Below are 22646 nucleotides of genomic sequence, written 5' to 3' on the forward strand. Positions count from 1 at the left end.
TCGGATCCGGAGGGCGCGGCTCCGACGGCAGCCCCGGGCTTCAGCAGCGGCGAAGGTGGAGCCCGCAGAGCCTCCTCAGCGCCGGGCGGGCAGGAAGGGGCTGGGCGCCTTGGGGCCTCAATTCCGGCCGAGCTCGGGCCCAGGGTGGCCGCGGCGGCATCAGCCAGGCCCGGCGGCGCTCGACGCGGGCGGCGGCGGCGGCCATGCCGCGCACGCGCGCGAGCCCTCGCGCGGGTGAGTCGTGGGGTTAGGCTGGGCACCGGCGCTTCCTCCGACGCGGCGGCGAGCGGGCCACCATCGGAGATTTGCGTAGCGAGGAGAGAGGCGACGCTTTTTTGCGTTTCCTTTGGGCTGGTAGCCAAAATGCGTCGTGTGGTTGGGTCACCCATTGGAACCGGTATTTGATAGGCAAAGCACTGTGCGAGACTTATTTTTGGGTTTGAGTAGCTCTGTTGGAGTCAGTCTAATACCATTGCTACCAGCTGGAATGCTTGTCCAACGCAAGAGAGATTTTTATCGTTCTTTGTGGAGCTACCAGTTGTTACAGTCTCAGCATAAAACTGTGTACCATCTCCAGAAACAAGCCCTTGCAGACCTCCGATACAACGATGTGCTCCACTGGAGTCCTACTAGCTCCCAGGATACACTCAATCCTGGGAGGCCCCTACTGGTGTTGTTATTGATTATGAAAACAGTATATATGTAGTTGGATGTGGCGTCGACATCTACATGTTCGGTGATAATACGACAGATGTCATTGGTTCTTGCATGAGTATTTGCACAGATAACAGAGAGATCATGGAGAGGGCAAACATGGGCTACGGTGCCTGTGAAGGGTTTGGCTGCTGCGCCATCTGGTGGTCATTAGCGGGCCGGCAAGCATTTATTCTCAAGCTTGGCCACCGCAATAGTAACAGGGGAAATTCCTTAATAAAATTTAACTGGCACTTTGCGATTCCTTTCCGCCCAAATGCACCAGCATAAAAGAATGAAGAAGTCCATGAAGAATGGGATGTTGAACTGGACTTTGAACAATTCCAGAGCTTAAAATCTTGAGCACAAACTTGTGGGAAGTGAAAATTGGTAATGCTCAACTAGGAGCTTCTAGCAAAGAGCGTGCATGTAGAGGTGCTCCAGAATTTCTTCAGAGCAAATTGTGCATAGGGCACAATCAAAGTTGTCCAAGTACATATTTTCTACAGTGTGCTCTACCTTTTCGTTAGAGTAGAAAAAAGTACCAAGGTCGCATACTTGGCCCTTCAACCCGACCCTCTCTGATTAAACAAAAAACACAAAACATCTTAAAAATAGATTTAGCTCACATCGCGGATAGTAACTCATGAGAAGACTTATATAACGACGGTCAAGCAAGCCCCACTAGTTTTTGCTACAGAACGAGTGAGCTATAAAAATGAATTACTTCCGAGGTTTTTGCTGACGGCTACCTTACCTGTGTTTGCGGGAACATGTAAGCCCATGGCGGTGGTTTCCAGTCTTTTCATGATATAAATTCTTCCCGTTATCAGATGCGCAAGTCCAGGTCGTCCTTCCACTAATACTAGCTACTGCTAGCTGGACTGCTTGCCCAACGCACGCGAGATTTTTGTAACTTTTTCTAGAGCCAGTTATTGTTAGTCTCAGTATAAAACTGTGTTGTCCTCATAAACAAGCCTTACAGACTACCGGACACAGGGCATTCGCAAATCCCAAAAACACTCGGCAAACGACACTCGGCAAAGGTTTCAACGGCAAAGAGCTGTTTGCCGAGTGTCAAACGTCGGGCACTCGGCAAAGACTATGCCGAGTCCCCAAAAAACACTCGGCAAATATTTTTCGGGGAAAAAAACAAGTCGCCGGCCACCACCACCACCACGCCCCGCCGCCGGCCACCACCACGCCGCCTGCCGACGTGCTCCTCCCTGTCGGATCTGCCAACGGAGGGCACCTCCCCACCGGATCCGCCGCCTCCACGCCGCTGCTCCCCGCCGGATCCGCCCGCCGCCGCCGTGGATCTGATCACCGGCAAGGGAGAGAGTGAGGGAGATGAAGAGAGGAAAAGAGAGGGAGATGGGGAGAGCTGACCTACCTCGGACCCACGCCGGCCGCCGCAACCCCATCGTCTCCAGATCTGAGCCCCAGTAGCCGGATTCGACGCATGCCGCCGTCGCGAGGCCCACCCGCCGCGGATCCGCCGCCGTGGAGCTCCCCTTGGCCCTCCTCGCCGGATCCAATGCCAGTCGCCGTCGTGAGGACCACCCGCCGCGGATCCATCGGCATGGAGCTCGCCTTGGCCCTCCACGCCGGCGGGGGAAGAAGGGAGCGGAGGGGTGCCCGCCAGGGAAGAAGAAGGGGGAGGGGAGGGCGTGGGCGGGAGGATCTGGGGAGGGAGGAGGAGAGGGAGGGCGCGGGCGGATCTGGGGAGGGAGTAGGAGAGAGGGCGCGGGCGCGGCGACGCCGGAGATCCGCCGGGAGGGAGGAGGAGAGAGAGGGGGCGGGCGGATCTGGGCAGGGAGGAGGAAAGAGAGGGCGCGGAGGAGGAGAGAGAGGGCGCGGGCGGATCTGGGGAGGGAGGAGGAGAGAGGGCGCGGGCAGATCCGGTTAATTAAGTAGGGTTTTTTCCTTTGCCGAGAGTCCTAGATCTGGGCACTCGGCAAAGTTTTTTTTCATTTTTTTTCTTCTCCTTCTTTTCCAGAAAAAAGATTTTATTTCTTTGCCGAGTGCAAAAAAGAAAACACTCGGCAAACCCCCTCTTTGCCGAGTGTTTTTTTTGCCGAGTGTTTTTAGCGCAGCACTCGGCAAAGAACTTGTTCGCCGAGTGTCCGAGGGAATACACTCAGCAAACCTAAAAACACTCGGCAAATTTGACGTTTTCGGCAGTTTAATAAAATTTAACTGGCACTTTGCGATTCCTTTCCGCCCAAATGCACCAGCATAAAAGAATGAAGAAGTCCATGAAGAATGGGATGTTGAACTGGACTTTGAACAATTCCAGAGCTTAAAATCTTGAGCACAAACTTGTGGGAAGTGAAAATTGGTAATGCTCAACTAGGAGCTTCTAGCAAAGAGCGTGCATGTAGAGGTGCTCCAGAATTTCTTCAGAGCAAATTGTGCATAGGGCACGATCAAAGTTGTCCAAGTACATATTTTCTACAGTGTGCTCTACCTTTTCGTTAGAGTAGAAAAAAGTACCAAGGTCGCATACTTGGCCCTTCAACCCGACCCTCTCTGATTAAACAAAAAACACAGAACATCTTAAAAATAGATTTAGCTCACATCGCGGATAGTAACTCGTGAGAAGACTTATATAACGACGGTCAAGCAAGCCCCACTAGTTTTTGCTACAGAACGAGCGAGCTATAAAAATGAATTACTTCCGAGGTTTTTGCTGACGGCTATCTTACCTGTGCCTGCGGGAACATGTAATGATATAAATTCTTCCCGTTATCAGATGCGACACTTGCGCTGAAATTCCAAGTCCAGGTCGTCCTTCCACTAATACTAGCTACTGCTAGCTGGACTGCTTGCCCAACGCACGCGAGATTTTTGTAACTTTTTCTAGAGCCAGTTATTGTTAGTCTCAGTATAAAACTGTGTTGTCCTCATAAACAAGCCTTACAGACTACCGGATACAGGGCCCTCGACAAATCCCCAAAAACACTCGGCAAAGCTTACACTCGGCAAACGACACTCGGCAAAGATTTCAACGGCAAAGAGCTATTTGCCGAGTGTCAAACGTCGGGCACTCGGCAAAGACTATGCCGAGTCCCCAAAAAACACTCGGCAAATATTTTTCGGGGAAAAAAACAAGTCGCCGGCCACCACCACCACCACAGCCGCCGGCCACCACCACCACCACCACCACGCCACCACCACCACCACCACCACCACACCCCGCCGCCGGCCACCACCACGCCGCCTGCCGGCGTGCTCCTCCCTGCCGGATCCGCCAACGGAGGGCACCTCCCCACCGGATCCGCCGCCTCCACGCTGCTGCTTCCCGCCGGATCCGCCCGCCGCCGCCGTGGATCTGATCACCGGCAAGGGAGAGAGTGAGGGAGATGAAGAGAGGAAAAGAGAGGGAGATGGGGAGAGCTGACCTACCTCGGACCCACGCCGGCCGCCGCAACCCCATCGTTGCCGGATCCGAGCCCCAGTAGCTGGATTCGATGCATGCCGCCGTCGCGAGGCCCACCCGCCGCGGATCCGCCGCCGTGGAGCTCCCCTTGGCCCTCCTCGCCGGATCCAATGCCAGTCGCCGTCGTGAGGACCACCCGCCGCGGATCCGTCGGCATGGAGCTCGCCTTGGCCCTCCACGCCGGCGGGGGAAGAAGGGAGCGGAGGGGTGCCCACCGGGGAAGAAGAAGGGGGAGGGGAGGGCGTGGGCGGGAGGATCTGGGGAGGGAGGAGGAGAGGGAGGGCGCGGGCGGATCTGGGGAGGGAGGAGGAGAGAGGGCGCGGGCGCGGCGGCACCGGAGATCCGCCGGGAGGGAGGAGGAGAGAGAGGGGGCGGGCGGATCTGGGCAGGGAGGAGGAAAGAGAGGGCGCGGAGGAGGAGAGAGAGGGCGCGGGAGGATCTGGGGAGGGAGGAGGAGAAAGGGCGCGGGCAGATCCGGTTAATTAAGTAGGGTTTTTTCCTTTGCCGAGAGTCCTAGATCTGGGCACTCGGCAAAGTTTTTTTTCATTTTTTTTTCTTCTCCTTCTTTTCCAGAAAAAAGATTTTATTTCTTTGCCGAGTGCAAAAAAGAAAACACTCGGCAAACCCCCTCTTTGCCGAGTGTTTTTTTTTTTGCCGAGTGTTTTTAGCGCAACACTCGGCAAAGAACTTGTTCGCCGAGTGTCCGAGGGAATACACTCGGCAAACCTAAAAACACTCGGCAAATTTGACGTTTCCGGCAGTTTAATAAAATTTAACTGGCACTTTGCGATTCCTTTCCGCCCAAATGCACCAGCATAAAAGAATGAAGAAGTCCATGAAGAATGGGATGTTGAACTGGACTTTGAACAATTCCAGAGCTTAAAATCTTGAGCACAAACTTGTGGGAAGTGAAAATTGGTAATGCTCAACTAGGAGCTTCTAGCAAAGAGCGTGCATGTAGAGGTGCTCCAGAATTTCTTCGGTGCAAATTGTGCATAGGGCACAATCAAAGTTGTCCAAGTACATATTTTCTACAGGGGTAAAGTTCACTATAGGACCTCCAACTATCACAGAAATATGGATTTCAACCTCCAACTTCAAAACCGGATAACATTGACCCTCCAACTCTCGAAAAAGTTCACTTTAGGACCCTGGGCGGTTTCCCTGGCGGTTTTGCATGGTACTGTAGCCGTGCTGACGTCAGCGATGACGTCAGCACTTCTTTTTAATTTGCAAAATTGATATCTTTTTATTCGGAGCTTCAAATATAGCAAATAATATATCAATTTTGATCGTCTCGACGAGCTCTTTGCAATGGTGTACTCCGTTTTGTTGTTTGAGATAATTTTATTTCATGAAAAAAATAAATATTTCTACAAAACAAGTTAGAATAACAGAACTCGTGGAATTTGTTAGATAAATAATATTTTTATTATTATGTAACACGAAATGTTGTCTTTTTAGGTTCATTTGACCATAGAATATATAAGTTTGACCATTTTTGAAATGCAATAATTCAAAACTTGTTTTGTAGAAATATTTCTGCTTCGTGTCCGCCCGGTCCGCAAATATTTCTGCAATAATTCAACAAGGGCGCCGTGTCCGTCCGGTTCTGGCTGCACGACACGAGCTTCTGCTTCGTGTGCTGCCACCTCGCGTCGGGCGGGCGAGAGGGCGACGAGGCGCACCGCAACGCCGACGCCACGGAGATCCTCGCCCGGACGACCTTCCCGCGGGGGCACGCGCTCAACTTACCGATGCCGCACAAGATTCTAGACCACGAGTAAGCCACTCACTATTGCTGCTACCTGCTCCCTCAATTCAATCTAGCTATCCACTGCCACTTCATGCGGTCATACTCATGCCATGCCAGCCAGGAAACAGATACGTACAGGTCGGCCGAATGGTCGTCCAGTTCCTGTGTGCTGCAATAGTAGCCGTAGGAAAGGAAAAAGGACAGGTGTACACGAATCGTATACTGTATCGGATTTGGGTACAAGATAAATATAATACTACTACTACCACTAGCTACTTAATTTCACCACAAAAACAGAAAAAAACTACACTAGGAGCAGTAAACATATCGTTTGATCGTGTCATATGTTGACAGTTAGTTAACCACAGCTAGGGAAGGTTAATTCAAAAATATCTAAGCGATCGTGGCAGGTCTGATTGACCGTCCAACTCCCTGTTTTATATACTGACTACGTTGGTGTTGTACATATACAAATATACAAAGTATATAAAATACTTGCTTACGTCAGCTTAATTGCATAACTTGTTTTGTAGAAATATTTATTTTTTCATGAAATCAAATTATCTCAAACAACAAAACGGAGTACACCATTGCAAAGAGCTCGTCGAGACGATCAAAATTGATATATTATTTGCTATATTTGGAGCTCCGAATAAAAAGATATCAATTTTGCAAATTAAAAAGGAGTGCTGACGTCATCACTGACGTCAGCACTGCTACAGTGCCATGCAAAACCGCCTGGGAAACCGGCCAGGGTCCTAAAGTGAACTTTTTCGAGAGTTGGAGGGCCAATGTTATCCGGTTTTGAAGTTGGAGGTTAAAATCCATACTTCTACGATAGTTGGAGGTCCTAAAGTGAACTTTACCCTTTTCTACAGTGTGCTCTACCTTTTCGTTAGAGTTGAAAAAAGTACCAAGGTCACATACTTGCCCCTTCAACCCGACCCTCTTTGATTAAACAAAAAGCACAGAACATCTTAAAAATCGATTCAGATCACATCACGGATGGTAACTCGTGAGAAGACGTATATAACGCCGGTCATGCAAGCCCCACTAGTTTTTGCTACAGAACAAGTGAGCTATAAAAATGAATTACTTCCGAGGTTTTTGCTGACGGCTACCTTACCTGCGCCTGCGGAAACATGTAAGCCCTGGCGGTGGTTTCCAGTCTTTTCATGATATAAATTCTTCCCGTTATCGCTAGCTGTACCTGTAAGGATTGCAATATATGTAGAGTCAACGAGCAATAGCTTTCTTAGTACATTTCTTTGTTTATTAATTTTTCTATAAAAAATAGATATAAGATTATGAAACATCGTCTCAGTTGCAGGCATCTTTTATGGTAACTCGAGAGAAGACTTTATAGGTCAACACCGATAACAATAGCTAGACATTTCTAACTTTTGTGAGAATTTGTAGAATTTATCCTTTCTAGCACATGTCTTAAGCGAATCGACACGACGTATCTTATGATAGTTGCGTGAAGGAATCTTCCTGTTAGTAACAGTAACTCTAAACTCATGACTTTTCTCTCATTTTTAGGCACGGAGATCCGAGAACAAGGACATCATTGTTTCCATTAATACATACTCCACATCTCCCTCGGCAAGTCTTCTTGGTCCAGCGACGACCGTAACATCAGATGGGACACTTGCCCTGAAATTCCATACCATCGCTACCAGCTGGAATGCTTGTCCAACGCAAGAGAGATTTTTATTGTTCTTTGTGGAGCTACCAGTTGTTACAGTCTCAGCATAAAACTGTGTAGATCGACACAGTACGCCACTCACCACACCATCCTCCATCTGACCATCTCCAGAAACAAGCCCTTGCAGATCTCCGATACAACGATGTGCTCCACTGGAGTCCTACTAGCTCGCGCATGTGCTGTGCTCATGTGTTTGGCCGTCGTGGCGCGAGCACCGCCGGCCAAGGTCCATGCCGCCGGGACAGGGAATGAGCACCTTGGTATCCCTACCAAAGCATCCCTGGCGCACTGCCCCTCCCACTGCAGGGATGTCGAAATCTCGTACCCCTTTGGGATAGGGCCGGGCTGCTTCCGGCAAGGCTTCGAGCTCACCTGCGACAACACAACTGGTTCTCCCAGGCTGTTCCTAGGAAACTCAACTCAGGTGACTTCTATACATGTCGGCCGCAATATGGCTTACGCTTCTGCTATTGGCTACAATATCACCATGGGCTTAGGTGTGGACACCTACACTCAATCCTGGGAGGCCCCTACTGGTGTTGTTATTGATGATGAAAACGGTATATATGTAGTTGGATGTGGTGTCGACATCTACATGTTCGGTGATAATACGACAGATGTCATTGGTTCTTGCATGAGTATTTGTACAGATAACAGAGAGATCATGGAGAGGGCAAACATGGGCTACGGTGCCTGTGAAGGGCTTGGCTGCTGCGTCATCTGGTGGTCATTAACGTGCCGGCAAGCATTTACTCTCAAGCTTGGCCGCCGCAATAGTACGATTGCACTGCTAGATGAGGCGAGTATCAAGGTCATCTTTTCGGAATACTATGACTTCGTTGTAGGTGATCTTTATGCAAGTTGGGTGAATACAAGCAATGTTCGAGATATGTTACTTGACATTGCAATCACGGACAAACCAAGCTGCGCAAGTGCCCAATCCCAAGAGAACAAGGATACCTATGCATGTAATAGTGAAAGCATCTGCAAGGATCTACCAGTATCTCGAGGAGGCTACAATTGCTTCTGCCCTGGTCAAATGGAAGGCAACCCCTATGTTGTAGATGGCTGCATAGGTTCGTGTGCCTCTCTCTGCTTTTTTTTCGCATGACTTAATATTTTAAAGTGGCATGTAGACATTTTCTATATTTATTGCATTATCTCTATTATTACCAATCTGAAAGCACCCACAAATTTTGTCACACATGCATGTGGATTATATTGTTGTGTTACTCAAGATTAAAATAATGTGTTGATCCCTGCACTTGCAGTATTTATTGTCATACATATCAAATGCCTTTGCTGCTGAACTAATTAAACTGGCTAGTTTATTCGTGTCAAATAATAAATGACTTACTACTTTCCTTGGATTAATCCTAATTCCTCACTTTGTGTACCATGAAGCAGATTACAATCCAAAGGCACCCAATGACAACTGTACGAGATTATGTGGAAACATAACCATTCCATTTCCTTTTGGGATTGAAGAAGGCTGTTTCGCAAATGATAACCTACGACTCAACTGCACAAGTAACAACACTACTATTCTAGATCGACGGTACGCACAATATCGTGTGACCAATTTATCACTCGATGATGGGCTTATGACAGTTACAAACATGCTGAATGACACAAGCTCCAACAATATGGAGAGAATAGTCATCACTAACTATGATGGTCAATATCAAAGTTTACAACCATTTTACGAGGAGGTTGTGGATGATAATTTTGATTTCTCTCAGGAGGATGTAGTAATAAAATGGGCTATAGCAAATATAACTTGTCAGAAAGCTATGTTGAATAAGGCTACATATGCGTGCATAAGTGACAACAGTTTCTGCAAAGAAGTCATGCGAGGCAAAACACATGATGGGTACCGCTGCAAGTGTTCCGATGGCTTTCAAGGAAATCCGTACCTTAAAAATAGTTGTACAGGTTATATTTCTCTCTTATATAAACTTATTTGCACTAAGTTTCTTGTTTCTCTAATACTAATCTATCTAATCATGCTATTACACATGCTAAATTTTAAGAGACAAAAATATTACAAGTTATGGATAGGATCTCCAACTAATTGCTTTTTTTTCTCTCTCTATGGTTGTGATACACTTCGGGCGTACCTGCCATAGAAAATGGGGACTGGCCAACCGAACTGAACCAACCAACTCAGCCCACCATCCCTCATGGGTGTAATTGGTTATAACCGGTTGTAGTTGGTCACGACTCACAATTGGGGCCTGGTTGCAACTAGTCACAAGTCGCGACTGGAGTCTAGTTACAACTGAGCTATGACTGGCTTAGGGTCTGTTTGGCTAGACTAGAACTAGTGATTAGCTGACTAGTGATTAGCCCAGCCCTATTTGGATCCACTCGCTAAGAAGTTGTACCATCTCAATACAGAGTCTGTTATGCCCCTGAGTTCGTCTTCACCAATGTTCTCCCGGATCTAGCTAGAGGCGTCCGCGAGCTGGGGGGCCTCGGCGGCCGGCCGGCTGGAGGCCATAGGCGTGGGGGCTGCACTGGACGGCCTGCTGGAGGCGGCGGGTAGCGGTCAGAGAAGAGCGGGCGGTAGGCGGCAACCAGAGAAGAGGGAGAGGTGCGGGTCGAGGTAGGGGGCAGCGCCGGCCATGCGTCCTCGCACGCACCGGCCATGTGTCATGGGTCCTCGTGCACACCGGAGAAGAGGGAGAGGAGGTGCGGGTCACCTCGGAGCCTCACACGCGCCGGAGAAGAGGGACTGGCGCTAGTCGTCGGGGCCGGATGGAGCAGCGACCGGTGAGCAGGGCCATAGCAGAGCCCCGAGACCGCAGGGACGACTACGGGACAAGGGGGAATGGGTCTGGTGCATTGCGGATAGGGTACGTGTGGGAGTATCGGAGTCTTTTTTCCACGGCAGGTGAAACTTTGGCCCCTGATAGTTGGACCCTATGGACTAGTGAGCTACAACTAGTTGGGGCTTTGGCTAAACTTTAGCCCACCCATTAGTCTACATGTTTAGATCCTCAAGGGATAAAGTTTAGCAACTAGTTGTTAGCCCAAGGGATCAAACAGGGCCTCAGTTGGTTACGATTCGTGACTAAGCCTACTTGCAACTGAGTTGTGATTGGTTGCAGCTAATTGCAACTAGCTCAAAAGTCAAAACCTAAAAGAATAGAAGGTGTGGGTTACGTAGGCCACCTGGGGGCACACGGTTGGAATACATGGATGGAGTGCTGGTTATGGTGGGTGCATCCACTATCCACAATGTATCCGGGCTCATTTAGCCTTACTATATAGTTTGCATTGTATTCTCTAGTAGTCATGATAGTTACTATATAGCCTTACTATATAGTTTACATTGTAGTTACCAATTAATTGTTTTTCCATCCATATTCATATTTCCCATGTGCATCACACCTTAGGTGAATTTTAATGTGATTAGTTGTAACTTTAGCTTGAGTTATGCTAGGTCTGGTTGTATCCCGCGTGTCATGACTCTAATGCTTATCAATATTCGCTTAGTTGCTTCAATTTTTTGTATCCTCATGTTAGATTGAAATTGTCAGTGTTTCATCCCACTGACAAGTAAAGTTTTGTGTCACACATGAGTTCTGATGGGGAGAGACAAAGTATTATATTGGTTTTGGTGATTGAGCCCTACATCCAGTGTGGGAAGGAGAGTTCTATTGTTGTGCCCAAGTGCTTGGAGTTCGGGTAGCACTATCACAGAACAATTTTTTTAGAGATGGGCATAACAGATTTTTGGGAGAGGGTATGTCAGCGAGGGAGAGGGATCAGATCTAGCTTGTGATGGGACATAGTTGTTGAGACCATTTAGTATGCGCCATTCGCTCCTGGCACCGACATGCATGAGAGAGGTCTCAGTAGGTGGGAGGAAGGGTCAAGAAGGGACTGAGGTTGCTAGATTTGATTGCAACCTTGAGGCGACAATGGTCAGGAAGAAGGCACATGGTGGTAGCCTGGTTGGGTAGAGAGAGTAGAGGGAATTGGGCAGGTAGACGGTGGTGGGTGAAAAAACAGAAAACAAAATGTAAGGGAACCTACTTGACCCTAGGGAGAAGGGGTGAGTGGAGGGATTTGGGGGCCTCTCAGATTTGAGGGCTTGAGTAGTTGGACCGCTAGACCTTTTTTGTTTCCAACCCTCACATTTAGGGTAGGGTTGGGTTTAGTGGACCCGCTAGATATGCTCTAGGTTTCTCCAATAATACATACAATTGTTCAGCGTGCCTTCAACAATAGCATATACACTTGTTTAGCCTATTGCTCAAATAGCATATACAATTGTTCAGCCTACTGCTCAACGCTTAAGATGTTGAATTTTTTCTAAGGATTATGTTTTGAGTAGTATACCTATTTAAATAACAAATGCTTACAATTGGACTATAAATGTATATATGTCATAATTTTTTAGTTGAGATGTATGAATTGTCTAATGTAGCAACTCACATAATTTATTTTTGTAAATTATTAATATAATTTAAGTACATTATTAGTGTCACTGTGTTGATAAGGAAATATTTTTTTGTACTTGTTAAACTGTGGAAATGTTTGCTTGTATATAGCTTTGTGCATGTCTATATGGTGGGACATAACATGTATGGATATTTAGAGTAGTATTTTATATATACCTATAGCGGTAGGAATGGATATTTTAGAAGAGTATTAGGGGTTACAATATCTCTTTTCACAAAACATATTTAGATAATGTATACATGGATTTAAGGGATTATTTTAGTTTATTTTATGTAATAAAACATATAGGTAATTAGATGCAAATTTGTGGAAGGTTAATTTATGATATCTTACAAAATGGTAGAGGTGGGTAACTTGTATGAAAATTTAGGGTTTACTTTATATTATTTTTCGGGCAAAAGCGGATAACTTAGATATAGATTTGTAGGGTTATTGACTATTTGTTAATGACATATAAAGGGGGTGATTTTAGTTATAAATAGAACAGATCCAATGACTATTGTTTTCGACAAATCACAACAAATAAAGGGTCTGACAAGCACCACCAACGGTTCTACATGATCACACATCCCATTACTTTTCTTTAAATGACAATAAATGCATGCATGCTTTACTTGCATCACCAAACTTTATAACCATCTTACTGATACAGATATTGATGAGTGCGCTATTCCAAACAAATGCAATGGAATATGCCACAACTTTAATGGAGGCTTCAATTGTACAAGTTGCCATCATTGGAAAGAGTATGATCCAAAAAAACACAAATGTGTCATGTCAGCTAAGCAGCGTAATCTAATTCTCGGTGAGTCATGTATTTATCTATCAAAATTAAAAACACGAAATATTCACATTCACATTTAATGGATGTAGGGATTGCAATTGGGCTTGCTTGTGGCCTTGGATCCATAAGTTTTGCACTTGGTGCGATTGTACTCACCGGTAGGTGGAAAAAAGATATCCAAAGGAAAATCCGAAGAGCATACTTCAAAAAAAATCAAGGTCTGCTCTTGGAGCAACTAATATCAGATGAAAGCGTTGCAAACAAAACAAAGATATTCACTTTGGATGAACTAGAGGAAGCAACCAACAACTTTGATGCTACTCGTGTTCTAGGTCATGGAGGGCATGGCACAGTTTATAAAGGGATTTTGTCTGACCAACGTGTTGTGGCCATAAAAAAATCCAAAATAGTGGAGCAAACAGAGATAGATCAGTTTATCAATGAGGTTGCTATTTTGTCTCAAATCATTCACCGCAATGTGGTGAAACTTTTTGGTTGTTGCCTAGAAGATGAGGTACCCTTGCTAGTCTATGAATTCATATCGAATGGCACTCTATATGGCATTCTTCATGAAAATATTGCAGTAAAATGCTTGCTATCATGGGATGATCGAATTAGGATTGCACTGGAAGCAGCAGGAGCACTTGCTTATCTACACTCAGCTGCCGCAATACCAATTTTCCATAGAGATGTGAAGTCTTCCAATATACTCTTGGACGACAACTTCACTGTAAAGGTTTCTGATTTTGGTGCTTCAAGATCTCTTTCACTTGATGAAACACATGTGGTGACAATTGTCCAAGGAACATTTGGTTACTTAGACCCAGAGTATTATCATACAGGTCAACTAACTGAGAAGAGTGACGTGTATAGTTTTGGAGTGATACTTGTGGAACTTTTGACAAGAAAGAAGCCAATTTTTATCAATGAATCGGGCGCAAAACAAAGCTTAGCACATTACTTTGTTGAAGGACTGCAGGAAGGGGCTCTCATGGAAATAATAGATTCTCAAATTATGGAAGAGGCAGACCAAGAAGAGATTAATGATATTGCCTCAGTTATAGAAGCGTGCTTAAGATCCAAAGGAGGGCATAGACCAAGTATGAAAGAAGTAGATATGAGATTACAATTTCTAAGAACAAAGAGGCTAAGGAAGAAAACACATCTTTTAATTGAAAAGGATGGAGAAATAGAACCTTTGTTATGCTCAGGAACTCAAGACACACATGAACACATTGATGTGCCAGTCAATGATACACATTTAATAGTTCCAATGATGTCTAGGTGCTACAGCTTGGAGCAAGAATTTGCGGCATCATCTAGTATGGCTCGTTAACTTAGTGTTTGCTTAGATGTTGAACACATCTATAGTAACCATCTATTTTAGTGAGGAACTATGGTGCATTTTGTCCCCCCACATGATATTGTGCCACATAGATTATGTGTATATATATATACAATGTATTCTAGAGTGTATTGAACACATCTATAGTAACCATCTATTTTCAGTGAGGAACATGGTACATTTTGTTCCCTCACATGATATTGTGCTACATAGATGATCTGTATATGTATACAGTGTATTCTAGAGTGTATTTTACTACCTAAACATACACCATTACCAAGTTTACACGTAACATGCTCCCTCTATTACAAAATGTAATGTGTTTAAGTTTCATCATAAGTCAAACTTTTCTAGCTTTGACTAAGTTTGTAGAAAAATGCACAAACATCTTTAACGTCAAATTAGTTCTATTAAAATCTACTATAAAATATATCTTGATAGTGCATTTATTTGGTATTAAAGATGTTAATTATAATATATTCTAAACTAGTAGTGTATGACCTGACACCGTGTTGGTATAAATTAATGCACACAGAATAATCTGCAAGCGAACGGATATTATACCGATGTAGCACTTCACCGAGAGTAACCCAGTTTCATATCGAACCCAAAGGAACGGGTGTGAGAATAACCAAATCTAACGTATCCCAACTTCACAATCAAGGCTAGATAATAGGAGCGTACATCAGACTACTAAGGTCTTCTAGTTCTAACTTCGGAAAGCTTTATCTTCTATTGTTCAATTCTGAGGATAATACTAGAGAAAACACAGACAGAGTATGTTTCCTATAGCAAAACTGTCATGCTAATCCTATTAACGGAAGGTGGACTATAGAAGATTCAACAAGGCTATAAAAGTCACCCTCGCGAGCTACCACCGATCCGGAAAATAGGGTACATCTATAAGTAACCGAGTCTAAGCACCACGCTTACACTACGAATACTACTTTAACCCAGGAGCTACAAGGATTAAAGTACTCAAAAGAGAGTCGCAAACCTAAAGAATAATATGAACAAGATGGTTACTTGAATTAGAAGTCGATTACCAGAGAAGTCTCATAAGCAAGCTCAAGAAGAACTTGATTCCGCCAGGTACAAGCCGTAGAGAGAGCACCGACAGGCCAGGACTCCTCCAGAACTCTTCCCTCACACTCTATCTCTCTATTTCTAGAACTAGACTAGATCCTATGGAGGACTAATCTTCTCTTGATTGCTAGCTCTGATCCTGGTGGACATATGAATTAGGGTTCCTAGAATTCTCAGCTCTTAGGTTCAAATGAGCATTATGCCTGGGGGGAGAGGCAGGGGCTGGATTATATATCCCTGAGGGTCTAACATGAGCCCTTGGATCAAACCAACTTAAGCAACTGCCTAGATGCATCCTCAAAGGCGGTGGGAAATCAACGTAGGAAGCTAGCTAACAGGTGGGCCCACCAAGGGCCGAGTGGCCTAACAGTGGGGTCGGGCGGCCCCACATGTCAGCCACTCAGGCTCTGCTTCGATGACATGGCTTCTGGATCCTTCTATAGTCTTCCCACGTTGGTACCGCGATGGGATTCCGTATTTTCCTTTGACAATTAGGTCCTCCTTGGCGGTTTTCTGATTAAATCCTGCTGGAAACACAGATTTACCAAAACTCATGGAATTTGTCAGTTTAAACCCCTAAGTCTACTTTAGTGATTAATTTATACCCTTATGCATGTTTAATTGATGGATAAAATATGTATGATAACTACCGTCAACAACTCCCCCACACTTAGGCTTTTACTCGTCCTTGATAAAAGGTTGGATTACTCAATACATAACCTTAGGACAAGACATCAACATAAAACCATTCCCTGTTATGCATGTACCATAGGATTCAAAGTATCTACCATGAAACTTTGGGCGATTGAAGAATGGAACAGCTTGAAACAGATCACCATCTTCTGTCAGTCAAGTCAATTGGAGAAATATTTTAAGATTTTTGAAAACAAAACATAGCTTACCTTCTCCTTTTGTAGTACTCTCAAATCACTTTGTATATGTGGTATTTTTGGATCCTCACCAAGGCATTGATGATTTTGCCTTCTTTTTGTCTACTTCTAAAAGCTTATGTGGAGCTTAGGAAGGGATGAATATGAAAACATACTTGCATTGCATATATTGTAAAGTCAAAACAAGGATCCAAAGAGAAAGATGTCATACTCTTAGATCAAGATGTGCATGTATGTGGATATATATATGGTGGCTAACCTAATTCTACTATGGTCCTTAAAACATATCTCTCTTGATTAAAACTTTGAAAAAACACTTTGCAAGGAAACATGGGCTATCTTATTCATCTCTTTCTCTCTTTTTTCAAGCGGGCATCTGAGTACCCATTGTTTTCAATATCTCGGACACTTGTCCATTTTTTCAATACTTTTTCTTTGAATAACTTTTGCATAGCCACATGCCTCTTTTCTGCAATTGAAACTTTTCAAGAAAGATTTTTACAAGAACTTGGAGCATTTATCCTATCAAACTTATTTTTGTGTCAATTCCCAGTATAGGAGTAGAACATTTTTGGGTGGATGAAAAATATGGTGTTGCGTACCCCCAGTGTAGGAGCAACAGATATATGTGGAGTGTACGTGATCTTGATCTTGGGAGCATGATAAGTTTCTCAACAAGGGTCACAAGGCTTGATCAAACTCAATACAATGACAAGTAGTATATGTAGAAGGTTTTCCTAGTCTATATATCATGTATGGCTCTGGTGGGATATTGCTTACCACAAAGGAGAGGTGTAGCTATTCATTTTACTTTTTGAAATAAAACTCTCCAATAACAGGACATCAAGAATCAAGTTCTCATTATTCTACTATGTCTCATTCCACAACAACTTAAGTAACATGGGGTCCCTAATAATAAGTTCCCAACAGTAGCATGACTTCCAGGAAAAGTATTATGTGAGTCTATCCTTAAGTCATGACTAAAATAACCTTTCCTCATGTTTTAAGTTGTTTTATCAAGTGATTTTCAATTCGGTTCGAAACGGAAAGCAAAACATATGAAAATAGAGTGTATGGGCTGCAAACCTGACCGTGGACAAAGCGCGAGGCGAGGCGGCACAGTGATGGGCTGGGTGGCTCATGTAGGAGGCCGAGCAGCTCGATCTCAGGCCCGTCTCGATCGAACTTTGGCGAGCACGGTTCTTGGTCCATTACTTCCCGAATTTCATGATCTTCGCAATTGGATCTCGTCTTTTTTGTCACGGTGTGTCTCCCCCACACTTATTTTCTTGTATACCTTTATGCACAACATGTGGAGATAAACACATATCCGAAAGAAATAGCAAGCATATAAGATTTCATTAATATAAGGCACTTTATTACACAAGCACACATTAAGCACACACTTTTATCTGGCTAACACAAACTTTTAACTATCTGAGCTAAGCGACAAACCTAAACATTAAACACGATCACACTTAACCTAACACTTGTGCCTTATTAATTGATCTATTACTTAGTTTTACTTCTTATCCCCAAGACAGCGGGAAAGGATAGAGATTTCACTTTTCAAATTCTTCCGTTGGAGATGTTCTAATTACATCCTATTATGCATGGCTTCAATAGTCCTAGTGAGGAGATGGGTCTTTTCTTGGAGGGTTGTGACGGCCTGAGTAAAGAGATCAACTTTCTTCTCAAGGGATGCCATGGTCATCCTTTGACGCTTCTCTTCTCTCTCTAGCAGAGCTAGGGCAGATCTCTTTGGCGTCTCCTTCGGTGGAATGATCTTGATCTGCCCTGGTGCAGCTCGAACGCCATTAAAAGCTACTCGGGGTATGGCCGTAGTATACTTGGCACATGTGACATCCCCGAACTTGTTGGTCTTCACACTCATCAATGTCTCATTGGGCCTCGAGGGAAGGAGAGCTTGATATCCTTTGGCACTTGGATCATCGGGCCCTTCATCTGCTGTGGCTTGTCCTTTAGGAGCAGGCGCTCATGCGACGGAGGGAGTGTCGGCTGACAAACTTGGGCGTAGTAGGACTGTTCATAGCTTCTTCTTGGAGGAACTGGAGCTACATGCTTGGGAGGAACAATGGCTAGGGGCAGAGGTTCTCCTACTGGGATGATGGCTAGAGACTCATCTGCAGGCAGTGGCTTCCTTGGGTTGGTCCCGAAGTGGATGATCTACTTGTTAGCCATGGGAACTAGGAGAGGAGGGGAGCTTCACTGTAGTTTGAGAGGGAAAGCTCTGATGGGATGGCTTTGGAGCAGGCAGAGGCTCATTTATATAGGGGGAGAAACTAGAGACAGGGGTCAAGATCTATCCACATGAGGTCTCATAATGAGAAAATAATAGAATGCGTCGAAAAACTACGGGATTGCAAAGAGGAAGGATCTAGAAGACACGAGAGAGTTGACAGGACACGAGAGGCGCTGATAGTGGGCCGGGTGGCCTCTAGGTGGGGCCGGTTGGCCCCTCATGTCAGGGTCGCGGGGTGATTTTTCTCGTGGTGGTTTCAAACTCCTATCTAATCCTGAAAAGTATATTTTCGCATTACGAAACGTTACGGAGGATGGCAGTGGTGTAAATCTATGGTAAGATCAGAAAATCTACCTCATCCAAATTCTTGGATGGTTTTTCAGGTTCTAGAAAGATCTTGAGACGGTGGTCATTTACCTTAAATAGTGTACCTTCATCATTTTGAAGTGTTATGGCTCCATGCAACGAAGTGCTTATCACCTTGAATGGTTCTTCCCATTTGCTTCGAAGTTTTCCATGCCCGAATAATTTAACCCTGGATCTAAAAAGTAATACCTTATCTCCGGGGGTGAACTCCTTCTTCTTAATCCTCTTGTCATGCCATCTTTTTATTCTCTCCTTTTAAATCTTGGAATTATGATATGCTTTTTCACGCCATTCATCAAGCTCTGAGAGTTGTATCTTTCTCTTAGTTCCTATGGCTTCAAAGTCCATGTTCCATCGCTTGATAGCCCAGTGTTGAATTCTAGCTCAACAGGTAGATGACAGGTGTTCACATAGACCAATTGATATGGTGACATCCCAATTGGTGTTTTATAGACGTTCTGTAAGCCCCTAATGCATCAGGAAATCGATCTTTCCATGCAGTTCCCATCTCGTTGACCGTCTTTTGTAGAATGTTATTGATTTGTTTATTTGATGTTTCTGCCTAGCCACTTGTCTAAGGGTGATACGGAGTAGTGACATTGTGACAGATCTCATGCCTTGACAAGTAATTATGAAAATTCTTGTCAGTGAAGTGAGTTCCTCCATCACTAATCACCATCCTTGGAACTCCAAATCTTGGAAATATTATCTCTTCAAACATCCTTTTGGAGTGTTTTGCATCAGCAGTTCTGCATGGCATGGCTTCAACCCACTTAGAGACATAGTCAACTACCACCAAGATATATTCTCAGTGCTTTGACTTTGGAAACGGTCCCATGTAATCAATTCCCCAGACAGCGATGAGCTCGATCTAGAGGTTGTTGGTGAGTGGCATGGCATCTCTTGAATTAATATTCCCGTGCCTCTGACATGTTCCACACCTCCTGATGAAGTCCTTCGTGTCTTCATATATGGTTGGCCAAAAGAATCCACTTTGCTAGATCTTAGAATAAGTGTGGAATGCACCATAATGCCCTCTATATGGTGATGAGTGGCATCGTTCTATGATCTTGATGCCTTCTTCTGCCGGTACACACCTTCTAAGCAGGCCATCAGAGCAAACTCTAAAGAGGTATGGTTCATCCCATATGTGGAGATGACTTTCATAGATAAGCTTCCGTGTGTTCTCCCCTGGTGGTACATAACCTGCAACCATAAAGTTAACAATATTTGCGTACCAGGGGTTGAATTTTGTGACCTTGAAGAGCATGTCGTCCTGCAGTGAATCATTGATGGGTAGTTCCTGCGAATTCTCAAACTGCATTCTAGACAAGTGATCGACAACAGAGTTTTCTACTCCCTTTTTATCTTTTATTTCTAAGTCAAATTTTTGGAGTAACAAAATCCATCTTATCAATCTAGGTTTAGCATCTTTGTTGGTGAGCAGGTATTTTAAAGCAGCATGATCAGTATAAACAATCACCTTAGCTCCTACTAAGTAAGATCTAAATTTATCAATAACAAAAACAACAGCCAGGAGTTCTTTTTCAGTTGTTGCATAATTAAGTTATGGTCCTGTCAGAGTTTTGCTAGCATAAGCAATTGTATGATGCTTCTTATCTTTAATTTGTCCCAAAACTGCCTCCACAGCATAATCACTAGCATCACACATAATTTCAAAAGGAAGCGACCAATCAGGGGGTTGAATGATTGGTGCAGAGATGAGTGGTTTCTTAATAATGTTAAAAGATTTCAAACATGCATCATCAAATTCAAAGGGAACGTCCTTGGCCAAAAGATTAGTAAGTGATCTAGCAATATGTGAAAAATCTTTTATAAAGCGGCGGTAAAAACCAGCATGACCAAGGAAACTATGGATCCCTCTGATATTTACAGGAGAAGGTAACTATTCAATTACTTCAATTTTAGCTCTATCTACCTCTATCCCTCTTTCGGACACCAAGTGTCCTAGCACTATTCCTTCTCTAACCATAAAATGACATTTTTCCCAATTAAGGACTAAGTGCTTTTCTTCACATCTTTGCAAAACCTTGTCTAAATTTTCAAGACAATCATCAAAAGTTTTTCCATAAACAGAAAAGTCATCCATGAAATCTTCCATGATTTCTTCAATCATATCAGAAAATATAGACATCATGCATCTTTGGAAAGAAGCTGGAGCATTACATAATCCAAAAGACATTCTACGATAAGCATAAGTTCCATATGGATATGTAAAGGTGGTTTTGTTTTGGTCATCTGGATGGATCAGTATCTGATGATAACCTGAATACCCATCAAGGAAACAGAAAAAAGAGTGGTTCGCCAGGCGCTCTAACATTTCATCAATGAAGGGCACTGGAAAGTGATCATTCTTTGTTGCCTTGTTAAGTTTTCAGTAATATATGCACTTCCGCCATCCAGTGTCGGTTCTTTAGGGGATTAATTCATTCTTTTCATTTTTAACTATAGTCATGCCTCCCTTTTTAGGCACAACCTGAATAGGGCTTACCCACTCACTATGTGGCACAAGATAGATAATCCTGGCGTGTAAGAGTTTTAAAACCTCTTTCTTAACAACCTCTCTCATCACATTATTAAGCCTACGCTGGGGCTCCCTAGAAGGTATAAAGTTAGGATCTGTAGAGATGCGATAGGTGCAAAGAGTAGGGCTAATTCCCTTTAGGTCTTGGAGCGAGTAGCCAAAGGCAGAATGATGCTTTTCTAAGATAGTTAGCAAGCGTAGGGATTCTTCCTAAGAGAGTTTATCACTTATGATCATAGGAGAATCCTAATCATTATTAATAAAAACATATCTAAGACCAGAAGGAAGGGATTTAAGCTCAATGGTGGGCTTAGGTGGTTCTAGCAATTCATCTAAAAGTTTGGATTCCATCGGATTTTCATCTTCCTCCTCGATGAAGAACTAGGCATCATCTTCAAGGTTGGGTTCGATCAAATAATCAAGAGATGCAACCTTAACCTCTTCCCTTGGGTCTTCCTCGAGAATTGGCTCACTCTCAGCATTTAAAGAATGAATAATGGGTATAGATAGTTTAAAGTTTTTTTCTCAAGTCCCGTTTGGCCTTCTTGGATAAGTCTTCAATTGGTTGTCCTATCAACAGGTCAAACTCCATATATCAAAGATATAAAAGCTTAGATGAACCTTGGTTCCTTTTACCTAGATAGGAAGGACATACAAAATTATCAACCTTGGGAGAATGTGTCCTGAAAGACCTTTCAATAACTTTGTTGTGGGGGTTAATGGCATGTGTTCCAATAAATCAAGAGCAAAAGATGCAGACATGATATTAATACCCACAACTGGATTGTAAAGAGCATCGAAAGGAGCTTTATTAATTTGGCAACGAATGAAAATAGAAGGTTAATCTAACCGAATCACATCAGAGGAAAGCTCTGATTCTTCTAACCATTCATTGCTTATAATAGATACTAGCTCTTTTGTAGTCTTTTTAAGGAAAGCTTCCTCAGAAGGATCTAAAGATTCTTCATGAAATGATGATTTCCTAGACTCCTAGCGTCTCCTCATAGTATGGTAATTCAAGGTGTTTCCATATTCATCAAAAAGTTCATCCTCGAATTCTAGCATAAAATCTGAAATCGGAGTTTCCTCCTTTTCGGGTGGTTCAGGATTTGGGACAACTGAAGTTGGTGATGGGTCTGGTAAAGATTCGGGTGCATTATTTGGGATTCTTCCTCTAATGGCTTGTCTTCTTCTTCCTCAGGGATCTTCTCTAAAATTTTCATAAGAATGCTTCTCCCTGCATTTGCGGAGACATGCAAGAACGAGCCTCCTGAGGCCGTATTAAGAAGTGTTGA

The 22646-nt window shown here is 44.0% G+C and overlaps 1 protein-coding gene across 1 annotated transcript; it reads left to right on the forward strand.

The window, feature by feature from the left end:
- The first annotated feature begins 7610 nt into the window (after positions 1 to 7610).
- Positions 7611 to 14358, forward strand: LOC136476776 (wall-associated receptor kinase 3-like). Its single transcript, XM_066474724.1, has 4 exons — positions 7611 to 8675; positions 9007 to 9534; positions 12725 to 12877; positions 12946 to 14358. The coding sequence occupies exons 1-4, from the start codon at positions 7742 to 7744 to the stop codon at positions 14190 to 14192; spliced, it is 2862 nt and encodes a 953-aa protein (XP_066330821.1). The 5' UTR covers positions 7611 to 7741; the 3' UTR covers positions 14193 to 14358.
- Positions 14359 to 22646: the final 8288 nt, after the last annotated feature.

The sequence above is a fragment of the Miscanthus floridulus genome, chromosome 8 (assembly GCF_019320115.1).
Source record: "Miscanthus floridulus cultivar M001 chromosome 8, ASM1932011v1, whole genome shotgun sequence".
In the NCBI taxonomy this organism is placed as follows: Eukaryota; Viridiplantae; Streptophyta; class Magnoliopsida; order Poales; family Poaceae; genus Miscanthus; species Miscanthus floridulus.

Excerpts from the sequence above, each read along its gene's own strand:
- LOC136476776 (XM_066474724.1), top strand. The coding sequence starts at position 7,742 with ATGTGCTCCACTGGAGTCCTACTAGCTCGCGCATGTGCTGTGCTCATG. Across the intron at positions 8,676-9,006 it reads TGTTGTAGATGGCTGCATAG|ATTACAATCCAAAGGCACCC; the intron begins GTTCGTGTGCCT and ends ACCATGAAGCAG. Across the intron at positions 9,535-12,724 it reads CCTTAAAAATAGTTGTACAG|ATATTGATGAGTGCGCTATT; the intron begins GTTATATTTCTC and ends TTACTGATACAG.